At 39.8% G+C, this 25,019-nt stretch overlaps 1 protein-coding gene across 8 annotated transcripts in view; it reads left to right on the top strand.

Annotated features, from left to right (window-relative positions):
- Positions 1-25,019, top strand: part of IQSEC1 (IQ motif and Sec7 domain ArfGEF 1) — a 318,301-nt gene that overhangs the window by 117,534 nt on the left and 175,748 nt on the right. For 4 of the 8 annotated variants that reach the window (XM_071812987.1, XM_071812986.1, XM_071812988.1 and 1 more), the window contains exon 3: positions 23,320-23,406. The exons of 2 other annotated variants lie outside the window; for them this stretch is intronic. In XM_071812987.1, the coding sequence (XP_071669088.1) occupies positions 23,320-23,406 (87 nt within the window). Of the gene's footprint in view, positions 1-13,898; positions 14,305-23,319; positions 23,407-25,019 lie in introns of those variants that run through there. 2 more of the 8 variants (XM_071812990.1, XM_065845361.2) reach the window with 2 other exon arrangements.

The raw sequence follows: 25,019 nt of genomic DNA, 5'->3' as shown, positions 1-25,019 counted from the left end.
TTTAAAGTAAAGACTAAAGTCTGAACCACCTACGGTAATAACTTGTCATCCTTCTCTTTTTATTTTTAAAAGCTTCTCTTATGTCTCTAGCTAATTATACCTTCTTGAGAAGCTACAGATTAAAACAAAGTGTTCACCGTACATTGAGAAAGTAGAGATGGACTCAGAGCTGCTGGCAAGGCTGCGTATGTTGTATTTCTTACTACAGATGACTCACTCTCGGTATTTAAGTTTCTTCGTTTGCCAAAATCATTCCTGTCTGAACTAAAGAAGGTAGAACGCTCCCCAGCTATGTCAAGTTTTGACACCTGCTGCCTTTATTTATCCCTTTGCTTTTCTGCCCAGGCTCACTTTATACTGAACCCTGGTTGGAGAAGTGAGGCGTTGTGCTGTGCATCCACCGTTCCAGAAAGCTTTCCTTACCTACAGCAGGAGAGTATTGACCTGGTTTTAACAATATAGGCATAGATATTCAGCTGTTTGCTTAAAAATACCCTTGTTACCCATTCTCTGTTAAACTCCACACTGAGCTGTGAAGTTTGGAAGCTTTAAAGGCATGTGTCATGCCTAAACTGACCCCATTAGCCTTGTGTGATGAAACTTTCTCTGCTTACTTTTTATTCTAAGTTTGCCTTGCAGTTCATGCAGACACAGCAGAGGAAGAGCATGCGGTGCTGATTTAAAAGCAAAAACCCCAGCTCTCATCCTTTGCCTTCCCCTCTCCAGCCGTGACCTTCATTCCGCTCACCCCCTGCGCTAACACACTAAATGAGGCTTTTTGTAGGATTTCTCCGGCTTGCTCAGCTGCCTCAGGAGCCTGCTGGCTTTGTTCTTGCCACGGATTTCTTTCAGCGGTCTTAGCAAGCGTTGATTTTGTCCTAGATAAGCCATCCGCATATATCTTTATCGTCTCCTTCAAGACTGGGAGTATGTAACTGTCTTGCAGGCATTAAAGTTCTTTTAGTAGAGCATTAACATACCGAACTGTATCAGTTCTCAGTTTGTGCCCGTGCAAAGGCAGAAGAATACGCTGCTCTGACAAAGCACGCAATATTGGATGCCACAGCTCCGCATTATGGTCTGAAATATAATCCTAAATATGAGGACTTTTTTTTCCGAACTAATTTTTAGGGGACATCAAATGTAGCATAAAGAAAAAATGGTGCTTGGATATACCTCTTTAGTAAAGCCGAGTCTAGCAAGTTTAGCAACTTGCTGCATAGTTCTTCATAATAATATTAGCATTGTCAGAAAACTAGTGTTCTTCTCATATATTTGCAGTTAGTTCTGGATTTAATTCTTTTGTTCCATTTTAGGATAGCCTAAAATAGTATTTTTTGAAGCAAATGTTACAAGAAATGCCCAGTTTACCATTTAAGTGAAGTGGAAGCCAATTAGCTTTGTTTCCTGCAAGAAAAATACTCTGATTTATTTATACTGGAAACATCTTTGAATAGAACAAAAACATATACTACTGAGGCTTGCAAAACCTGAATTAATAGGCATGCTGTTTTGAAATACATCTAGCAAATGTAGCAGCCTGCACGATTCTGGAAAGAGACCAGCTTCACCTACTGTAACTTTGATTGCTGCCGCTGGTACCGTCTGTCTCCCTTTTGCCTGGCGAAGGTGGCTCCTTGCCCTGAGCCTCAGCACTGAGACCTCCAAAGATGATTAAGGCTGCAAGTTGCAACCTGATAATCTGCTTGGTAAAACTCCTTCCATCGTTTTTATTGATAAGCCTTCAATGCACCTGCTCCTGTAAGGAAGTAAAAAGTTGAGCCTTCCATAAAAAACATTTTATTTTCTTTCTTTTATTTTTTGCCAGAAGGGTGACTCTATGGGGCAAGGCAGCTGGTCTTGCTATTTGCTGAAAGTTTTCTTCATTTCTTACAAAAATAAGTGATCTTGATGTTGCACTGCGGTGGAGTGGTAAAACACAAGAAGGGGATCAGAAGTGACCCAAGGAGCCAGTTCTGCACAAAGAACAGGGAACCACACTGTGCCCCTCAGCCTGCGGAGGGGCTGGGGAAAGGTTTCATAGACGGCTAAGGGACTTTTATAGGGAGTCAAGTTTTATAGAGAATTAAGAGTGATCATTCAACCTTCGCATGGCCATAACTACTGAGCTACTGTGAGTTCTTGGAAACTGGGGAAGTATGAGAGTGTGATGGAATCTGACTTGTTGGAGTTTAAGTGAGCTTGGAGGTCACCAGCTCCAACCTGCTGCTCCGAGCAGGACGGACACCGCAGTCAGACCAGTTTTGATGTGAAGGGTTTATTTTTGTTTGTTTGTTTGTTTGTGGTGTGATATGGTGTTGGTTTTGGTTTTGGGGTGTTTTTTTGCCCCTTCGTGCCCTTCTCTACCCGGCTGTGGGGCTGTGCTGGGTGGGCTCTACTGGTAAAGCGCGCTGGAGAGGCTGCTTTGCCAAGACCTTCATTCTTGTAGCTTGTATTAGAGACAAAGTTCAAGGATGTTGCATTTTAATCACTATTTTATTATTTTTTGAAAAACAATACTAGCTGGTAAAGTCAAATGACGTTATGATAGTTTGTGGTTAGATTTTCAAACCACCAAACTCAAACGTGCCTCGGTGGTGTGGCTGCTGTGAAGGGTGGTCACTAGCGACCCACAATGAATGCATGAACATACAACAAATCGACTTTGTAATGTGCCGTTCTATTTTCAGACATTTGCATGAGGAAGAGACTAATCATTTTAGACAAATTTATGTTCAAGAGGCTTATGGACAAAATTAATTGTCATATTTTTGTGTTTTATACTCAGAATTGCATATTATATATAAAAAATTGTTTTGAAAGTGTTCTTATTTTGAATTTCAGGAGGAGCTGAATAAACATCCCCTTAGTAATATATTCTAATGTGTCATTAATTATGCCCTAAAACCTGTGAAAAAACCTTAAAATATATAGTTATGGCATGTATACTAAATTCAATATATGGGGCAGATCCTGCTTCAGAGTATCCAAGTCTCTTTCCTTTCTGCTTTCAAGAACACACAATCTGTAAGCTTGTGTCGTCATAGCTCCCGATATCTTTAAAAACTGAAGACAAGTTGGGGTGGGTGGTTGTTGGGTTTTGTTGGTTTGTTTTTGTGGTGTGGGGTTTGTTGTTTCAGCTTTACTGTTGAAATATTAACCGATTGCTGTAAAGGCACCTGTTTTGAAATATACTGAAATACAGAGGGGAAAAAATGTGGCTTCATTGCTGTAGCCTGGTGTGGCTAATATTGTAGCTATAATGAAAAAGAAAATAAAAATTGGGAGAAAAAAGTAATTCTTTGAACATTTTCTATTTGGTCTGGCTATTCAGTAACTACAAGGAGGGCAGCATCTCGTTCCCTGCTCTTATATTATTTGCACTTAATGAAAACAAGTTGGTAGCTGCTGTATATGGAGGAGAATTGAAATGGGATAGTCATACAGGATTTCTTCTGTATCAATCATTCTGAATTTTAGCGGCAGAATTTCTGAAGTTTTTTTTCAAACCATTTCTGAATGTAAAATAAGAAGCAGCAGCAGAAGAAGAAAATTTCCGTGGCTTGACCCTGTTCCTTCGAACTTTCAGAGATGTTGCCCTATGTTGAACCGCTCAGTATATAAAATTTCAACTTAAAATGCAATAGCCTGCTGCAGCTGTCCTGTGAAAATGACCCATTTCTGTGCGTTTAACAGCAGACTCTTGCTAGGAGCCGTCTTATTTGTTTGTGTTGGTCTGAATGGACATTTAAATTACTTCAAAATCTGCTTTTAATATTTATAACTGAAGACAGCTACGCAGCTTCAAATATGAATAAACCTGAGATGCGCTAAATCACGTCTTCAAACAAACCAATTGTGTAGAGGTTTTTAGGATTCTCCCAGTGGAGCTCAGCTCCGGTGCCGCGTTCCCAAGGTCACGGGGAGCGGCTGGAGCGGGTCCCGAGCCGGCGCGTGCGGCCTGTGGCCGGTTTCCAGCTCTGGAGCAGGAGCTGGCGCGGGTCCCGCGGCTGCGGGCGAGCAGCTGCTCCATCCGCCGCCTCTGCCGCGCCAGCCCCAGCCAGCAGGAACTGCTGCCAAATGGTACTTGAGCGTTTACAAGGATGTGTTCTGTGGTCCTTGTGAGGAAATGAATGTGCTGTGTGCAAACTGTAATACAGCTCTCTTTTATACTCTGAACTCCACACGTGCGAGTGTTTTATTTGTGAAGGTTTTTGCAGAAGAACCTTGAGAGGATGGATAGTTAATAGTTGCTGATGATACAGAACTGGGAGGAGTGGCTGACACCGGAAGCTGTGCTGCCATCCAGAGACCTGGACAGGCTGGAGAGCTGAGTGGGGGAAAACTTAATGAAATATAACAAGGGCAAGTGTAGAGTGTTAATCTTGATTCATCTCAAATGAGAATGTAAGGAACAATAAGTACTCTGAATATTGCTGGTTTTGAATATTTGGGGCAATATATGAAGCCCTGAAGTGGATTTTTTAAACTTCCATTGTCTTAAAACTGTCACAAAGTTCCTGTCCTAAATCCTCCGTGATTCTGCAGATGCAGCTATGAAGCTGTACGCGTTTGAAATATCTGAGCCCCTTACTTTCCCCGCAGATAGCAGATGGGAATATTATGGATGCTTTTTTATGAGCGGTTTCTCTACAAGTTGTATTGCCTGTTGTGTTGGTTCTGTATGCATGCTGTATATTGATGGGCCTTTTCTTTCAAGAAATCCCCTTTGGATGATGCATTGCTCTCCTTCTGTAAGTTATAACTTCAAGTGTAGGCTTGCAGTGAACTGTTCTCTTTCTCCATTTCTTCAGCATCAAGCACTTCAATGAAATGTTCTTATTTGATATCATTCGGTTAATGGACACTCCATCACCAAACAGCGTCAAACTGGTGTGCACATTCACATTCCCGAAACTACTGACTGGTTTTAAAAAATCCCTTTGACAGTCTTCTAAGATGGAAATAAATTTTAAAGACTAATAAATAAAATGCATGACTTAGAGGTGTCGAGGATGAGGTATCACTTCTGGCATAGGAAACCAGGTCCTGATGGTGATGCTGGGATGAGCTATGTAGCTGTCATGTAGTGGTATTAAAGTTGATTAGAAAGACAGTGGTAAAAAAGCAAACCCAACAAAGCTGATGGTGCAGCTTTGTTCTTACTTTGCAAATTCCTCCCCGTCGTTTCCCAAAAGCAGCTTGATTGCAATAATTGGCGTTCCCGGGGAGCGAGGTCACTGCAGCCGCAAGCACCCAGGACTTCCCAACTCCGCTGGGATTACTTTAGTAGCTCCTCGAGTTCTTCTATAAGCTTGTAGTGAATGTAAATCAAACGCGTGTTGTAACTGCAATAACTTAGCACTTCGGTGAGCAATGCATCCAGGAAATACCCAGCTGGATTTTGGGTTGTATTGACCCCGGGGAGAGAGGTGGCATTGGAGTTTTTATTAGTATATTGATATCAGTTGTCTTCAGTCTTGTCTGTTTAATTAATATAGTCAATCCACTGAGCATCTAGCTAATAATTCTGGGGTAAATATTCTAACTAGTCTTGTCACAAAAATTGACTCGAAGGCCCTTATTGTGAAATTTGCCACAGCTCTAGTTGCCAAAATAATTAAATGACCATTAATTTGCAATTTTTCCTCCCTCTTAAATTATTAAGCTGGATTTTTGTTAAAACAATTAAGGACAAAATATTCAAAATGCCTTCACAGTAAATTAATAGTAAGAAATAATAACAAAATTGCAGTTTATTTTTATGTAGAAATGATGCTAATGTCATTGTGTTATATAGGATCCATTGAATAGCAGCTGAAGTCAGCAGAGGTTAAATCTAGGAATAAAATGCATGATTAATGTGAATGAAGGATGTAGGAAATACCTCTGAGCTTTTAACATTTATTTGTAACCCAGTTGAACACTTTTCTGACAAGGTGCCCTGGGTTAGTTAATTGTTGGGTAAATGGCTTAATAATTCTTGGATAGGTCAGAAATATGTATTGAAGAATAAAAACATGTGCGGTATCCAGTGAATTGTGATATCCTGAGCTATAGACAGGCACTTCTTTCTTTTATCTCTTCTCACATGATGTACTACATTGCCCATTACTTGGCTAAATGTTTGTAAAACATCTTCTGATGACAGATACAGCTTTACTTAGAGAGCGGAAGATCTGCAGGCATTAATTATATCCAGCTCGTTAGTATGCATTCTGCTGCTGATACTGACTTGCTATTGTATATGTAGCATCCCAACATTCTCAAAGGTGCACGCGGCAGAATTTTTCCTGGCTTTTGCATTTTCAGCTTCGTCGTCCAAATGATAAAGGAATGAATCTGGGCAAATAAGTTGTACTTATGTGATATAATAAGTCAATAAATATGTCAAATTAAAACTAGCAATTAAAAGCATATCCCAATTTTGAAGAAACATAATTGCTTTCCAAATACCTGTGCTTCATTAAGAGTGGATTATTCTCCGAAAGAGGACAGGGGCTGTGACTGGTCTCGGGAAGCCCAGGAGAGGGACTGGGGCCAAAACGCTGCACTTAGTCCCTGGCTGCAGCTGCTCCTGGGCTGGGTTCAGGTGTTCCTGCCGTTCCCCACGTTTTGTGCGGCTGAAATGGTTCCGTCTTGGATTCTTCCTGTGTGTTTTGTGCGTTGTTCAATCACGCTGGAGCCTGTAACTTTATAGACTTTCTTGTATCTTTGTTCTCCGTTCACAGCGTATTTGAGGTCTTTTAAGTTTAGAACAGGTAGTGTATTTATTGTCCAGGGAAGAGCCTGGAGTAAATATTTCCACAGTTACAGAGGACTGTTCCAAGCAGTTTGCAGGCTCCGAAGTTTTCTTCTTCATAACGAAGAGACAAGACAAAATCGGAAACTTAATCTCAAGTAAAATCTTGAAGTTTGCAGTTCTTGCAAAAATTGCTTCTGATGCTTTGTTTCATTTATAAAGCGATAATTTTAGCTGGGATGCACAGCTGTGAAAAGACTGGGGATGGCTGGTTTGTCTTCTCATCCTGAGAATTCTCACTTGGGGTAATAATCCTGTCTAATTATGGGCAATCAAGCAGAGTTTAAGTCTGCTATTTGGAAGAGAATCTGTTCTTGCTGAAAAATCAGAAAAGCCCTCAGTTGACGTAGCATTTCTTGCAATGTGCTTCAAGAATATATAGAACATAAAAAGATAGATGGGGAAACAGAAGAGAACTAGCAACATGTGGCCAAAGCTGCAGAATGATACAATCAGGTTGTTTAAAAAAAAAAGTCAGCAACCCATTCTAATTCTTCACAGTTCAAACTGAAAGTAATAGCCATCCATTATGTTATTTAAGTGCTATTCTGCTCATGTGGTCCAAAGGCTGTGCAGTAGTTTGAAGCTGTTCAGATAATTTTGCATCAAAACCTAACATTAATCTCATATTCTATGTTCTGGGAGTAATCAAGCCTGTAGGATGGTACAAAAGGCTGCTTAATGGAATTTTAGTGGTTTGATTTTGCAGAATTATTTTTTTTCACTAATTTATCACATGAATATTTACTATGGGGTAGTCTTTAGCTCTTAAAAATAATTACTCAGTTGTTATTTCTCTGCCAGAGACCATGGAGTTTCTGATAATTGAATGTATAATGATGTTAAAAGATGTGTTAAAATACCTCAGCCAACCAACCAACCAAAGAAAACCACACCACAAAACCAACAGTGCTACTTATGGGCTTAAATGTTTATCACTTAGAGGCCTGTGCTGGAATGATAAGTACTAGTTGTGAATCTGTATTTCGTGGTTCGTGTGGGTATTTCGAAACCTTTGTCTTCAGCTCTTAGATGAGGATAACGGATAATTATTTAAAATCGCAATGTTACCTGAATAAACCGACTTGAGCGTCTCATGTGAAGACTAAAGGATTTTGTACCCTGTCTTCAGAGTGCATACATCTCTTATTTGGTTATAAAAGCAATAACTGGTAACAGAGTTGAGTACAGCATATCTATATACGCATTTCTTCAACACAATTTTCTGCCAATGCAGTTGGATTACCTGAAAACTTGGGATGCAGTTTCCAAACTGATCAGATCTGTTGTCAACAGCACCATACTCATATTTCTATAGATTTCACTTCTAAAATGAAATGTTCCAATGAAAAACATGCAGACAAGGAGTTGTTTTAGTGGGGCAGGTAGTCACTGAGATTTTTTAGGCTTTTGTAGCTTTTAATGCATCTTTTGCTTTGTAGCTCAAGCGTCATTGTGTTTGTTACCAGTGGACATAAGCAGCAGAGATGCTGTGAACTGCAGCTCTTCTGAAACGTTTCTGGCTAATTAGTATTTCATTTTCAGATCCTCCTGCTCTTTAGCAGAAATCATTTGATGTCACGAACAACTTTGAGCTGGAAGTACCTGGACTGGACTGTAGCTCATGGAGAGCATAAAATTAAACTTTCTTGCCTTGTTAAGGATTGTGCCTCGTCCTAGATATTGCAGGGAAAATAGTTCCCCTAACAAGCCATATGTGCATCTTCATTAAGAAAGCAACTCGACCCATAGGGTTGTCTGAGCCTACTGTAAAGTAAGTGCTTTATGTGGGGACTGAAGTAGGCACAGAATTGGGAAAGTCAACCAAAACCAACCAACCAAAACCCAAAATAAACCACAAAGCACACACACACATCACAAAAACAACCGCCATAAACAGTTTCTGCTGCGTTTTGTGCAAAGAAAAGTTCTATTCTGCTACCGTTGCATGTGGGGGGAGGGTATTAGTGATTCACCTGGCTTTTCCCGGGGTACGCGAGTTCTCTCACCCTTAATTGTATTTGCTGCAGTGAAAGAAATACAATCCTATAGTTGAAATGAAAATGTATCGAAGGTGTGTATATACACAGGAAAAATCAGGTATTGAGCATATTCTGCTTTTCTTTAAAGCAAACAAACAAAATCCTTGGAAAGGCAAGAAGTGCAGCAAGCAACATATATAATGTGTTTACCATCTTTTGTGGCTATGCTAAGTGCCTAGAGAGCTTGCTGTTATAACACTTAAATTTAAAATATACCAGTTTGTTAAGTGAGAGTTTGGGTTGCTTTATAGAGAAGATGATTCTGTTTCCAGACTCACATGCAGTGCAAGGAATCGGGCAAAACTGACACAAAACAGAGATTCCAAAAAGGCGATGGAAAATAAGGGTATATATGTGTCTGTAGTCAAATAAGGTTGTCTTAATAAAGAGTTTTAAGTTGCTCAATTTAATACAGTGTGTTTTAAGTGGAAGTATCTGTTAGGACTGGCTGAAGGCTTGCAAAATTGTTTTAATTTGGGAAGGATAGATTTTTTGCTTTTGCAGACCTCCTTTTGAAAGAATTTGTTTTGCAGAGTGGGAGGAGGTATGAATAATTATTTAGAGCCTTGTTTTAGCAGAGTTCTTAAGTGTAACTTAAAAGGAAGCAGTTTCTTAAGGCTTAAGTTGCTGAGCAGAAAACTAAAGTCATTTTAATAGTCTACAAGTAGCAAAACAATTTATTGTGAGTGATAACACACAGGTTTTCCCAGAACCCAGTTCTACTGCCAGCTAACACTTGTTTTATTGTCATGAGAGCCAGGAAATGAATTCAGCAGCTACTGAACTGATGTTCAGCTGAGGCTTCACTTTGGTGAGGTATCTTCCATTTGCCTCTCAAGCAGAGCAGCAAATGCCAGCAGGGAAAAGTATTGGATTAAATAACTGCTTGTAACTAGATTGATGGTAAATGGAGAGTATATAAGATAAAATAGATAAATGCATCTGTATATAAAGCTCAGAGTATAAAAGGATAAAAATTAGTATTGTGAAGGAAATTCAACTCAACCAAATGTATATCAAATAATGAGTAACAACCATGTTTTTCCACCGCTACTTTGAGAACACGTTCTGTATAACAAAAGTGTCCGGCTATGGGGATGATTCCTGTGGCTGGCGTTTTCCTATAAAAACAACCTTTGTGTTCTCTCAGATTGCCAGTTGCTCCTATAAACAGCACGGCTATCAGCTTTGCCCCCCACCCCTGTACATGTAACTGTCACCAAGCCGCTTGGTAGTTACATTTTTAAGGACAGACATATTAAAGCATACCCCAAAACACTCCAGGTAAATTCAGGCCTTCATTTAAAATAAATGAGCCAGCAAGTAGCAGAGAGTGGGTTTGATCTGTAAGTGTCAGCTGTGGTGCGGATGTTGCGGTGATCCCGCAGAAGCTGTCCGATGTGATATTGTTTGATACTGCTCCGGTGACCTGCTTATTCCTTGCAGTAATTGAAGGAACAGATCTCAGCAGAGAAAAATGGATTTTGGAAATAGTTCACTGGCTGTGCGGGTTATTGGTGTTTGCAGGTTATTGATGTTGGTAGGACTGAGTAGAACCAAAAGCTTATTGTGATAAGCTGCTCCTGCTGAAGCCCATGAGAGTTCTTCCCAATCATTTCAGTTGGTTCAGAGTCTTGGTATTTAATACTTCTAGATTGCAAACTCGTTGGGATAATGTCTTTTCACGCAGTGGCATTGAGAACCAGATTGTACTGGTACCTTGTTGAGCAGACTTTGAAAAGCCTGGGAAAGCTGCAACCCTCATGTTCCCAGTTCTGTCCTACTTACTGTATTTTTCTTATGAAGGAAAAGCTTTCTGCCAAGGTAAAGCCATGGCTAAATAGCCTGTGTAGTTACTAACTTTTCACTTTGTAGTATTCAATCAATTGTAAAACACGTTAATTCATTCTGCTAAGATACAAGTGTGGGCAGACTTTATCCTGTGCTTCCTCATCAGGCCAACTTCATATTGTTTTAGGGGAGAACTGAGGAAGACAGTGAACTAAAGATACGTTGGCTCAAAAGGTAGTTTGAGCGCATGGTGTAACACAACCTGTGAAAGTCTATAATCTTGAATAAAACACTAAGGGCTAAGATGAATTTAGAACCAGATAGTGTTTTTTTCCCAGTTATTGCTATATCTGGACACATCATACAAAAACTAGAACCAAACTGCAAACTTGTACCAAACACACGAAAAAAAAGCTATTCACTACAAAAGCTATTATTTGAAGTTTCAATGGCTTTCATTACAGCCTAGAGAGGAATAGCTGTTAAATTTCTAATGCACCTTTCCTATATGAAGAAATGACTGCTGTATTACTGCTTTTGGGTATGTTTGATACTAGAACTGTTGTAGGAAACGCGAGTGAAGAAGCTGTGGGCATCAGCTCCGAACCTGTGCGGTTCCGGAGTTCACCTGCACGCAGCACCTGAGAGCCTTTCTGCAGCATTAATGTGGCTGGAATCCAGATAATGCATCTGTCCTGTGCAATTTGCTTTTGCTTATGGATTTCACTTGTTAGTCTTTTTTTCATATTCTTCAAAACTGGGCTTTTGAAAAAATAGCTTAAATGATTAACTGTTTCACAGCTCTAATAAATGAAGTTACCTGACCGGAGTGTTTCCTCCTTGATCTGGAGCAAGTATCATGCAAAGAGCACCTTTCTGAATACCCATGTAACTTGTTCTTCACTTTTCATCCAACTTGTGTGCTTCAGTGCCAGGTATCTGTAGAAACTGGGTTTAAAACCAGAAGTATCAAACCAAGCTGACAAGACAGTTTATATTTTCTCTGCCTCATACATCAGTGGTGATCGAGATGCTTGACTTTACAGTGGGTTGGAAAGCTGTTTTATGGGGCTCTTTATGGAACAGTTTTATTTTCTTAGCAGGCAGGTATCTGTGTGATGTATTGATTGCTATTAGAGGGTTTTGGCTGTGATGTGCAATTTCACTGTATGTAAGCACCTTTTAAAATTGTACTGTTTCTTCAGTGCTTTGTGTTTGGTATCTGCTAAAAATGAGGCAGTGTTTGAATCATTATAAAGCTGTTCTGGAGCAAGGGAAGGTACCTTCAGCCTGTCCAGTGCGATACAAAACCCACTTGTTTTAAATCTGTATTTTTGTCAATTGTCTTAATTTGTGGGAAAGATATTTAACTTGCCAAGTTAGCAGATACCAAATAATCATATTAATGTCTTGCAGTGTTGTTGATGTGTGTTTCAAGGTATGGATGCTTAAATCAGGCCTTCGTTATGGAATGGTGGTGTTTTGCGAAGGGCCCTGATGGTGCTGTGAGCCCACGTGGGTTGGAGTTACAGGCTCCAGCTCACGGTGAAGGTTTGGTGAGCTAAATAAACAAAACTAGGTAGGAGCTGCCACATTACACCAGATTCTGTGTAGTTCACTCTTTTTGTGCTGCCTGGGGCAGCACCACATCAATTTTATGTTTAGACAAATGTAGCTTTCATGAAGTGCATACTTGTTAAGTACCTGTTGATGCAGTATCCAAGCATTACAGGCTGATGATGTGAGGGAATGGAGAATTTTGGGGCTTTTCTTTCCCTGCTAGCTGTGGTTTTTCCTATTGCGTTGCTGTAGCACTAACATGTAGTGATGCGATTCCAGGGCTGTGGCGACCCTGACAAGTCAACAAATTATCATCTGTTTTACTTTTGTCGGGATGGAAGGTGAAGCTGAGGAGGTAAATCTCAGTGCACATCTGCTAGATTAAATTCTTAAACTGCTTTCCAGTGTAGCAGGAACTTGTGTGTAACAATTCAGCTTGAGGCAGATGAGCGACCAAAAGGTAGTGCCTTAGGGTGTTTTGACACAAAAGATAGTTGTTTGCAGATCAGTTTGGACCAAGCTTCATCAGAATAACTCCTACCTTACCATTTTTGTTTGTTTGTTTTCATGAATTTACATTATTTAGCAGCATTTTTGGCAGTTCATGCTTCTCTTTAGCCTGGGGAACTTCACAGGCAATGCCATGATAGGTAGCATTTGGCCGACCACCTGCTCTCTCTTATTCTGGAAATATTGCAACTGGCCATGAAACAGCTATGAGGTGGTCACTTGAGCATGGCAATGAGCTGCCCTCATCAGTGTGTTCTGGTATATGTTTAACTTCAGAATGTAAACAGATGGTCATTGTGTTGATTCGTGAAGCATGGGAGGAAGCTTGCCTGTCTCGATAAACTGAGTCCTGAGCGTTGGAATGGGGCAAGAAGTGGGGAAGGACAGGAAAAAAGGAAATTGTTGTGGTGTGGTTGTTGTTTGTTCCTTTTGTTCTTCAAAGGACTGCTGTGGACAGGAATAAAAGAAATACAGGTTTAGGTGACTCATCAGACCTGTACCTGTGGTCATTTCCCTGGAGACACAGACTGTTCATGCACAAGCGTGATGCTGCTGAATTATTTGCACCGCTGATGGTGGTAAATGGGGAGAGGTGGGAGGGCAGTAGTTTGTAGAGTTGTTGAACTTCTCACTAGGCTGTTGCTATTGATGATGGCAAGTCTTTTGCAGGGAAAAGAGAAATATTTAAGTAATATTCCCTCAGTATTTTTTTTTGCAAAGAAAACTTAGTCTCGCCATTTAATAGGGTAGAACTGGAAATTTAAACAAGAAGCTAATACTCTAAAATACTCAGCAACTATCCTTGTTAGCTAAACTGGAAAGTTTGCAAATTCCCAACCTGGATCAGCTCAAAGGAACAGCTTGATCTGGTTATTAATTTTGTGACTTTCACAGCAGAAATACAATATACAGAGGAACATTCTCCTGAGCAAGAGCTTAATCTCGTACTTTGGTTGCTGTGTCTCCTAGCTGCTGATTAGCTTTGCTGTCTTATCAGTTTATGTCATAGTATGTGACTATAAATTGACTGTGCAGTGAAGAGGGAATACGGCTTGTCTTCATAGATGCTGCTGTTACCATGGAGATAAAAGGACCAATGGCCTTTTCTTGGTTTGGACTGTACTACAGTGTTCGTACAGAGATGGTGCATTCGAAAATGCAACATTTGGTGCTTTTATATTTCAGTCTAAATATCAAATGAGAAAGCATATTGGTTTTTTCTTGGTGCTGAAGTTTAATAATAAATACAGATTTGGGACCTTTTTCTGGAACAGAAAGCAGACCCACCAGGAATGTGAAAACACTGTGGCTGGCTTATTCTTGCTAAACCTCCTCTCTGGGAAAAACCTTTTGGCTTTGCAAAATATAACCCCGTAGAGCCTTTGGGTTTATCTGATGCGGTGTTTGATGCTGGTTACATCACGAGCTTACTTATCTGTGATGTTCCACCGTGGCTGATCGTGAATGAACATGCAAAAGCTGTGAATGTGATTTCTTTTTTTCCTTAAGAAAGAGCTTTTCTACCTCAGATTGCGTGAAAGAAAATATAAATACCAAATCCACAGCGCATTGAAGGATGGCTTGCAGAAGGTGTTATTTGTGAGTACCTTTTCCTTCTTCATCTGTCATCACGTCTCTGATATCTGTGTTGAGGATTCCAGAAGTGGGAGTAGTGATCAGTTTATTGTTTGGTAGGTTTCTATCCATGAACCATTTTTAGGGTGTTACCTTTTCGGCAGATGAATGATCTGTATATTAGAAATGCACCAGATTGTGATTGTATTGTTATATGTGGGTATTTAAAAATTTAACCTAATGAAGTGAATAAACCTATGTTTAGCAGTTGTGAGGAGGTGGGGGGGGAACAAAAGCAAAACCAAAACAGTTTGCATACAAGAAGTAATGCGGGATGCTAGGAAATCTGTTTATGATGAGTCAAGAATCTCTCTTCCATTTTGTTTGAATGTTTCATCATATTAAATGTAATCTGCCTTTTAAATACATAGGTACTAATACAAGGATATGGTCTGCAGTCTTCAGCGATATAACATCAATAAGGCAAAATGTTGCTGTAGGGTTGTGATTGTATGTATGTTTTATCAAAACCTAAAGATGCATTAAATGCTTATTATTTACATGAACAGTTTCTCAAACATTAGAGTCAGCACAGGAGGAGTTGAATTTTTCATTCATTTAATGCAGTGCAGCAGCTCTCCGCATGAGCTGTCACATTTGGCACAAGGGCTGAGTGCTCATCCACTTGTAGCCAGAGGAAGGACAAATGCTAAAGTTTGCATAGTGTTTGTGGTGTCAGCATCGCCGTATGGATGGAAACCACGCTGGGTGGTTTTGTTCAGCTGAATTCTAGTGATTGCACATGACCTTTCCATGCGCTTTCTCTTAAACCGTACTGCAATGTTGTTCCACTTCAGAGGAAAACCAGAAGAAAATGGTCGGGGTGCAGCTCAGCTGGCTCTGCCACCCCCCCTCACTGCCATCGCTGCTTCATTCCCAACCCAGGGCTTTGAAATGGCTGTTCCTGCTGTTTGCATTTCTGAACTCTGGTTTTTACATTTGGTAGAGGATTATACATTAAGCAGATGCAATTGTCATCTGTAGCCTTTCCCAGTTATTTTAATAGTGCCTACAAGGGTCCTAATTTGAGTAAATCTGCTTTATGTTCAGTAGTCCGGTCCACATGCAGGCATAGTAAGTTCAACCATTCAAGAAGAAACTACTCACAATGAATATTGAAAGAGTATTGAATTAACCTTTTGTTTTATGGTGATGGTGTGAACAGTTAAGTTGAAGTGATTTAAAATCAAAATAAACTTGGAACTGGACACGGGGAGTTGAAATAAGAAAAGTGAACTTGGAAAAGAGGTTGTGGCCTTCCATGTATACGTGGATCAGCTTTATAATGTGTTTATGCAAGGGGCAGGTAGTCATGTTTGTGATGGTCTCCATTTTAATTTGTATTGTGGGATTTGGGGATTTTGTAAGTCTCAGCAGGGGACAGAATTTCCCGTAGTGCTTATCGTGTGCTGTTAAAGAATATTTACTTGCCGTAGGTTAGACTGATGTTGCAGTCTTATTTATAGAACTGTCTTGTACCGTATCTTCCCCTGTTGCTGCTCATATGTTTGATATCTTTTACCTACCTCAGCACATTGCTGCAGAAAACAAGATATGATCTGGGACTTCTCCTGGAATTCCTTATTTTGACTCCTATTTAAGAAAGTTGATGGTGACAGTTGAGAAGAAGGAAAATGTAAGCCTGGGGGCTTTTTTAGAACTAGCTCTCTAGAACATACATATCCAAAATCTTCATGTTGTTTGAAACTGGTCTGTTCTGAATATTGAAAATATGTATGAAATAGTTAAATACACCAGCTCTTTAATGCATGACTAAGTTTTGAGATGAAAAGTTAATTACTGTAAAACTGTCAACGTTCTAGTAATTTATATACTAAGGACTTTTGCCTTTTAAAAACCGAGAAAGATATTTTTTACACCTTAAATAAAATATAAAAAGCTGGATTGTTGCTGTTCTAAAAAGCTAAACCATGTCAAACTACTAGGATTAACATGAGCACTTCTTCAGATGCTGCACTGAATAGAACGTAGTTGTTGCACCATTGTTTTAAATAACAGGATTTGCCTTGCTGTAAATCTCTTTCGCTATGTCTGTGTAATTTCATTCTTTGGACATCACTGTTTTTCCTCTTGCTTGAGCTTCAAATCCAATATGTATAGATGTCGCTATTTAGACTTGGCTTTACTACGATTGTTGCTGTGTGAAATTACCAATGTGGCTGTATTTTGTAATGTGAGTTGTAGTTTCTTGGGAAATTCTGGGACCTCATTTAATGACGTGGGAAATACAGAAAAGATACAGCGAATCAATCAATTTTCTGATTTAATCAGAAATGTTTTGTTCTTCTGTCATACGCAGCTTCACGTCTCTCTGCTCTTCTTTATGTCTGGTGTTGGACTGTGGGGGATTTTCCTACAGATTTGGAAAGTACCTTGTAAGCACAGCAGATAGAAGTGCATTTTATGTACATCACCCTTCAGAATTGATGGGTTTGTAGTAAGACTTAATCAAAAGGGAAATAAATGTTCCTAATTATAAGTGTCTACATAGTAACAATCTTAATTAAATTCACCCTAGTTACAGCTAACCTGGTATTGGAAGCTTACCTACAAAGTGTGCGTTGGCCGGGATGCAAAAGAATCACCCCTTGCCTATTTCTAGAGGCTGGTACTTCATTTTTGTGAAACCCAAAAGGTTGATGATCATGATTTTAAAATAATTATCTAGAATGTTAATAGGCATTGTGCTCTAGGACTAGACAAAAAGAACTGCTGTTCCTCATTTAGTATACTGGGATGGTACAGCCGTTATTTCTCCCAAGAGACGGTAATGATTTTCATGCCCTTTTGGCGGAGGGAGGTCAGTGAAAGCGTACCTAGTCATTCTTTTGAAAAATCCAACTGTGGATGCTTGAGTTGGGTAGTACTAGTCAAAACAAGAACCTAGCAGGTTGCATTTCTACTGCAACATGTACAAATGCTGATATTTAATCATGTTTACATCTTCTTGAGCAAAATTCAGTGGTCTGTACTCTAGTACACATGCTGGTCTCTTAGGACTGCAGATTTTATTGATCATCCTTGATAATCTAGTGAAACTACCTCTAATTTGTATGAAGAAAACCTGCTATCCTGTAATGCTTTTAAAGTAGGTTATTTGGTAGCTGCATGGGAGGGGGGACAGAAAGGGAAGGAGAGAGGAGCCAGTGCAGCAGGTCTAGAGCAAATGTTGTGCTACTGTATGAGATCTGGGCAGTTTTCCTGACTCTCAGGCTATGGTACAAGATAATTATATTGATGTTTACTTGCCATGAGCTTCCTTGTCACCTTCCTGTGATCTGGTGTTCAGAAATCCGTCTTGTTGAAAGGAAATTATGCGAATAAATGTATTAGTTTTCATTTTTTAGAGTGTGTGATGACCTCTGCCAAGTACGTGTGAACTGTAAGTTTTTTTACGCTTGCAACCATAAGAACGGTAACAGCATTTAATTTTGTGTAGTTGCCATTCAAAAAAGTACCTGCTGTGATTAATAAGGACACCATGAAAAAAACATCATATTTGCTCTACGCCACCACAATCTCTCCTTGACATACTTGGCTATGCGCTGCTGGACAGAGTAGGATGAATACCATTTTTTAAAAAGAAAAAAATATCAGTGCTACTTCAAAAGCTAAAATCATACTGTACTGTGTAATTTGGGTGAAGATCTGAGTAGTGGAAAGAATATCTTTGTTGTCAAAACAGTAGGAATTTGTCCTTGTGAGTGTGAATGGCTCATCTTCTAAATCACCTCTTAGTGGACATGTCCATGGGCAACTGCGACCCAAGCTGGACTCTGTGGAGGTTTTATGAGTTGCCATATAAAGCTATGGGCTGTTTGCTGGGGAGCTTTCCAAAAAGCAACTTGTCTTGTGGACACAGTCGGTGTGTTGATTCTGAAAGCCTTTCTAGCATGTTCATAAATATGTTAATATACAGCCTTTCAGCTGGAGTTGCTATGAGTCTGTGTAATGACTTTTATTGTTAGTCACGTATTTGGAGATCAGTTTGATTATATTTGAAATTTGTTTCTCATTACGGAAATGGTTACATTTATTAAACAAGAACAGGACAGAATTTACTGGTTTTTAGATATATCCATTTCCAGTCTCAGCTGTAGCAATAATTCTGGATTGACGCAAGAAAGGAAATTTTTCAACTTTTGAAAAAAAAATGTTATTCTTCTTCAGAATAAAATGTTGGGACATTGAAGTATTCCTTTCATGTGCTCGCAGGCATGAATCCAAACAAGTGAATATTTCTCAGCTACTTCAGATGACATTGAAGTGCATGGGCTTATATGGGAGATGAGCTTGTCTACCACTTCTGCTATTTAGCAGCTAATTTTAAAAAGGAGATGTGTTAACTAGCACCACAGTGCCTGAGGCAGTCTAGGAGCTTGTGCTGGTGTAAATTCTTCCTAGTGCTTGCACATACTTGTTGGAACACAGCACCTCTTAGAAAAATGTACCAGAGGAAAGGGAAGAATACTGGCAGATGGAGGTGAACAGATTGTTGTTTCGTGCGCAGAAAGGAATGGTGTATGAAGTAATATGGCTGTAGAAAAATGCAGCACTTAAAGCAAACAGTCGTACCTGGTAGAATCCTGTCATCAGCCACATCATTAAGTTCATAAAAAGACAACATTTCTTCCAGCTGTGCATCTGTACCGAGACACTTTTACTAGGTATCCGTGACATAACAGTCTTCTGTTTGAAAGCTGAGGGTCGTGTTAGAAAGAAATTCGAAGACAGTGATGATATAATAATGTCGTCTACCTACTCACAGGTTTACATATGCTTGAACAGTAGTGAAATAAAAAAGGCTTGGCTATCATATTGTGTGCTATTCAGAGTTGGGAGGACAAGCTTCCCCAGGCTCTCAGTATTGCGCTGCCCGATGGTGGCACAGAGACAGGGGACAGGACGGGGCTGACCAGCCCAAGAACAGGGCTTTGGGAAACAGCAAGAGCACAGCTCTTCACGCCAAAGGCATTCCAAGTGAATAGCTTGCTATTCTGTTCTCCCAGGTTGTTTTAAAACCAATATTGAGAAAATGGTCTACTGAGTTTGGGAGGCTTGTTGGTGAATGTAAGAGAAAATGAAACTACAGTTGTAGCTTTATGTGGTGATCAGTAATCTGTTGGGTTTTTGTGTGTGTGTTTGTTTGTTTTTTAATTTGTACCTCTAAGCAGGAGTCTAGAAGTGAAAGAATGAAAAGAATTGTCATTTCTGTTTGCTGATGTATACAAAAGTGTTGTTAAATTGAACCATTTCTACTGGCAAACATAATGGAATTTATACAGAAGTGAGCAGAGCAGTCAAACCTACTGTGGGTCTGCATACTTACTTTGTAGCTGGATTTTTCTTGTTACATTGGTATCTGGAGGGGAGGATGTGATTTCAAGGGGTTTTTTTTAGACTTGGTTCTGTTTTTACTGTTTGACTACTCTTAAAAGAACTTTCTTTAAAAATGGTGAAGCGGTTCCCTGTCTATGAGTACTTGAGGAGAGCTGGAAGAAACTTGGCCTGGAAGCAGGGAATGGCAAAGCTTCTGTGGCCGCTGGGGTGTTGCAGCGATGGTTCAGAAACTGAACCTACCAGAAGAACATTGGTCAGTGTTGTGGTTGAACCCAGCAGGCAGCTGAATGCCACACAGGAAACACGCAAAACTCATGGGTTGAGATAAAGACAGTTTAATAGGACAGAAAAGGAAGATAAAATAGTAATAATAATAGAATACACAAGTGGTGCACAGAGCGATTGCTCACCAACCTGTCCCTGAGCCACAGTCGCGCCCCTGGCCACCTTCTCCCAAGTTTGTATAGGGAATGTGACATGGTATGGAACACCGCTTTGGTCAGGCAGGTCAGCTGGCCTGGCTGGGTCCCCTCCCAGCTTCTTGTGCCCCTCCAACCTCCTCACTGCAGAGCAGGGTGAGAAGCCAAAAAGTCCTTGACTTGGTGTAAACATTGCTTAGCAACAACTAAAATATCAGCATGTTATCAACATTATTCTTGTTCTAAAGCCAAAACACAGCACTGTACCAGCTACTGGGAAGAAAACTAACTCTATCCCACCCAAAACACAGGACAATCAATTTAATAATTTGTGTTGTGTCTTTTGAAGACTACAGATAAGAGATGTAGAAACTAAACTTAATAGGACCAAGTATCTATGATACTGTGAATCAGGGAAGTAATTACTTCTCCTCCAGCTCATTTAAATATATTTCTCTTGATGTCTTTAGGTGTTACAACTGAGCGAATCAACTCTGTTTTGAATGCAAACTTGTATTGAAGGTGGATGGAAGAATCTAGCTATATAGTGTTGGGGGAAGGGGTCAATAAAAAAAAGGTGTTTGAATGTTGAACTTTTTCCGATACGTTCCAGAGGAGTAAATGAATGGAAGTACTGTTTTAGCAGGCGATTGAAGGCACAAAATGGTACATATGAATCTTAGATTGCACGAGCAGAAGGTGGATTTGCTTTGGGCAAAATTAGTGTACTATGACAGAGGCTGTAAAGCCTGAGCCTCATCTGATGGAGCATCAGTCAGTGTGATCCAGAGGAACCAAAACACCAGGGCAAGATATCCCCGCATTGTAAAATTTGGAGCAGAGTCCAAACCTCATGTTTGTTTCTGTGACTAGTTGGACAAAGAGCCTATCTCTGAATACCCTAAGAAATGGCTGACATCTAACCTTACGTATTGAACGTATGTCTCCGACATCTGAGATGTTCTTTTGGACAACAGCAATGACGTGGTAACTTAATTACAAGTCTGCAGTTTAACGTTGTCATCTGTTTTATCTACTCCGTACCTGCACCAATGCTACACAGCGTGCCGGTGGAGTTAGTCCTTGCCGAACCTTTGGCACTTCCCATTTGCAATCCAGGTGACTGGACTTTTTGCATTTCTATTGCACCTACAAAAAGCAACTCAAAGCGGTTGAGCTCCTAACCAGACTCATGCAATAGGTGAGTATTGACCTTAGCTGCAGATGAGCAAGCTGAGATTCTAGGGAAGACTTTCTCTTTATTGTGTAGGTTTTTCTGGAACCTAGGAAAGTCAGAGTAGGACAGATTTCTGCAGCCTGGTGGGACGGTTCTTTTTGGAATAGCCAGGAGAAAGCTCTGTTCAAAATGCTTGGTTGAGCAGAATGGAATCCAGACAGATTCTTTCATACATTTACTGGTTTATTTTCTGAAGAAAGAGGCACTATTGATGAGAACAGAGAGATTTGTATGGTAAAGAAGGGTGGTGGGAAGAGAACCTCAGACACCATCATACTAATTTCCTCCTTTTGCTTCTATTGAAATAAAATGAGATATTCACAAAGCAGGAAGCAGCAATTTCATCAGTGTGATCAGTTTTCCTACCCAGTGCGAGCCTGCGGAGCAATGCGCACTTACAATGCGCTGCCCTGGGTCTGGGAACTGCAGGGGGCAACTTATGTGAATATCCTATGTTTTTCTTGTCAGAAAATGCAGCTTTGGTATGTTCTATCCTGTTCCATCAATGTTTTCAGTAGCATTGCCTGTCTTTGTTTGGAATTGTTCTGGTCATCTTTCCAAGCGGTTTGAAGGTGTCCCCCGTTAGTAATGGTGCGGTGCAGGGTGTTAGCAGGGTACGGCCCATGGTGGCGATCTGCCTCTTGACCGAATTGCATTGCTCTTCTGCTTCCAAAAGCTCAAGTACTTTACAGGACTTACCATCAGTCGCTGCCTTTAAACAGAAAGTCCAGCTCATCTTGGCCACGCGGCTGCTGACACACTGTTGGCAACAGAAATCAGAACAGGCTGACCTTGTTCTTTTTGAAAAGGCTTAGTAACTGACTCCCTTCTGAACAAATACTCTTTTTATGCCTAACCACTCTGTTTGATCTTATAAGCAAGTGACCTCGCAGGATTCACTTTAAGCCTCAGGGATGTAGAAGAATCAAAATCAACCTTCTGAAACATTTGTCAAGGTGCCAAGCGAAAGGGGCAGGGGGAGAAAGGTGCGTGTACGTACACATACACACATTCTATTTAATTCTTTACATGCTGAAAAGTTCTATGAGGATTTCCAATGGAATGGCTACTTCCATGTTTGCACACTATGAGAGCTAGGAAATATTGATGTTATTTATTTATTTATGATTTCCTAGAAGAACGCCGTGTCTTAAGAAATGCGGTTAGGTGGTTTTATCATGGAGGACTTAATGTGCTACACCTTGTTTAATGTTTCCTGGCACAAACATCAAAAAAGCCGAGAAGTGGACTATGTGTTGCTTCAAGATTTTCTAAGCTTTACTTCAGGTGCAGTACCTTGTCTTGTTTTGCAACTCAAACGTAACGATTTGTGATGCAGAATATCTTTTCGCGTTGTAAATATAATTATTTTTATTTTTCCATGCTTCAAACAAATGACAGCAATTAAATTATTACCGCACAGAATATTGTTTAAAACTTGGGTGAAACTTGAGTCTTTTAAATGTATAAGTGGCATATTGCAATATGTTTGTAATTGCTGGGCCTGAAGAAAGCTTATGTCCATATTCATCACATTATTCCTCCTCATGTTTAAGCACTGTATTTGTAATGCCATTGACAAAGAAACAGCTTGACTGGTGCAGAGTAACACAAGTCTGAAGCTTCATTTCCATAGAAATTTTAACCCTCAATGTTTAGCTTTTACTTCTGTTCCGCATGGCAAGGCAAAAACAAAGTCTGAAATTGGCATTTTGTCTTAATTTTTCAACAAAACTTTGATTCTTCATTGCAACAGTTCATCACCGTCATCCTTGATGTGTATATTAAGCCATGGGACTATTTCCCTCCTTATTTCCTGGGATTCAGAATTGACAGCCGGACGTCAAATTTCATTCAAAGCTATCCTGAGTTTCAAATATTCCTATTAGCACCTGCTTTTCCCTCCAAAGCCCCTTTCTAAACACTTGGTGTTTTGACTTTGTGTTTTTCCTTGTGTCGTAGGTCTTTAAATACTCTGCACCAGTTTTGCTGTCCAGCTCCATTGTACCATACCCAGCTAGCTGTCCCTGCCACACACTCAGAGTACAGGTAAGAGTAGCTATGGTCCACCCACTTCTTATTGCTGAACAGACATCTCATGGTACCATTTGACGTGAGGAAAGGGATGGTAGTTTAAGTTTTAAAAGGAAAAAAAAATAGAAAATAATATCAAACATTTTAACATCTCATAGGGTAGTTCTGTTCACTTCTCTCAGGTACTCTTGAATTACACAGTGAAATGAGTTTCACGTGCTTTAAGAGGCACATCCCTAAGACTCTGAAAGGCAGGAAGAAGCTGGTTGTAGGTTTAGTTCTCACCTAACAAACATATTGAAATGTTGATCTAATTTCTGTAGGATATTGATGTTGTCCTGCACAACACTTGTTTTTAACCCTGACTAATTCAGGACAGATGTGAGGTAAGCCAGGTGTGGTGGCACAGCCACGTTGAAAGGCACCGGCCTGCACAAGGCTCAGCACTGCCTTGTGATTTCAATGGAATGCAGGGATTTTGCAACAGATGCAAGCCCTTGATGCCAAACCGTGTGCCTTGAATATATATTAATATATATGTCTTCTAGCAAATAATGCTTTATTTAACATAGATGTCTTTACTATGTGTTTTCCAAGTTCTCTTCGATCAAGTACCAGAGAGCAGTAATTACGCATCTTAGTACAATTCATTGTCAATGTTTATTTTAAGTCATCTTGTGGAAGCATTAAAGGACAGCTAATCTAAATAATTAGAAATGTCAAAATTGTTAAGAAATTGTGCATGTCATGAAAAAATTGTCTTTAATTTTTACTTTTACTATTAGTGATTAACTTAGTGACAATTGCCAGCTCATGAATAATATTAACAACAAAATATTCAAGTCTGGTGCTGAAAAATCAAATCACTTTGCACTGGTAATAAGGAAAGACAAAAACAAACAATGAATCCTAAATCTGTAAATGCGTAAACATATTTCTGATTTGAATCTTTCATCTCTTAGTTTTCTCTAATCATGCATGTTTGGTTTCATCCTGTTGTTTTACATTGCAGCATCTGTTTGTATGTTTGGGGTTTTTCTCCATCAGAGCTCAGTTTTATTTGGTGGTAGTGAATCCGTGGTCAAGTTGTAGGACAACTTAGTGTTCTTTCAGTGAGGAGCCAGGCCTGAACACTAGTACATTCCCCACTGGCTTTTTAATGAGACTTTTAAAAGCTTTCCTTTGTCCTTAGTTTAAATTTTAAGGATTTATTTGAGATGTTGATGGGAAAACCAGTTGTTCCTTGAATGTTTCAATATCTTGCTCCACCTAAGTGTTTTGGTGGATTTTTTTTTTTTAGTTGTAGTATTTCTTCCGGAATTAAAACTTAGAGCAGCATAACTTTGTGCTTAAAAACTCCTAAATTCCCCTAGCTTTTTTTTGTCTTTCTGTCTTTGTACAGTAAAAAGATAAATGCCCTAAGTGTGGCTGGGATCCGTGAAGCATGTACAATTTTTAGAGCGCTAATGTGTTACGGCAACATACAGACTTGGATAATGGCCAAACATATGCCCTAAGACCTTCAGCCTTTTGTTTAAGGATTGGAGTGTGTGAAGGAACCCATTATTGACCTCGTTTGCCCTTCAAGATGTTTAGGTCTCAAACTCCCCAGCTGTGCATACATATAT

This window comes from Patagioenas fasciata, chromosome 10 (assembly GCF_037038585.1).
Source record: "Patagioenas fasciata isolate bPatFas1 chromosome 10, bPatFas1.hap1, whole genome shotgun sequence".
Taxonomy (NCBI): Eukaryota; Metazoa; Chordata; class Aves; order Columbiformes; family Columbidae; genus Patagioenas; species Patagioenas fasciata.
The sequence above is the reverse complement of the archived record's forward strand: the minus strand, read 5'-3'. Positions and strand labels throughout refer to the sequence as shown.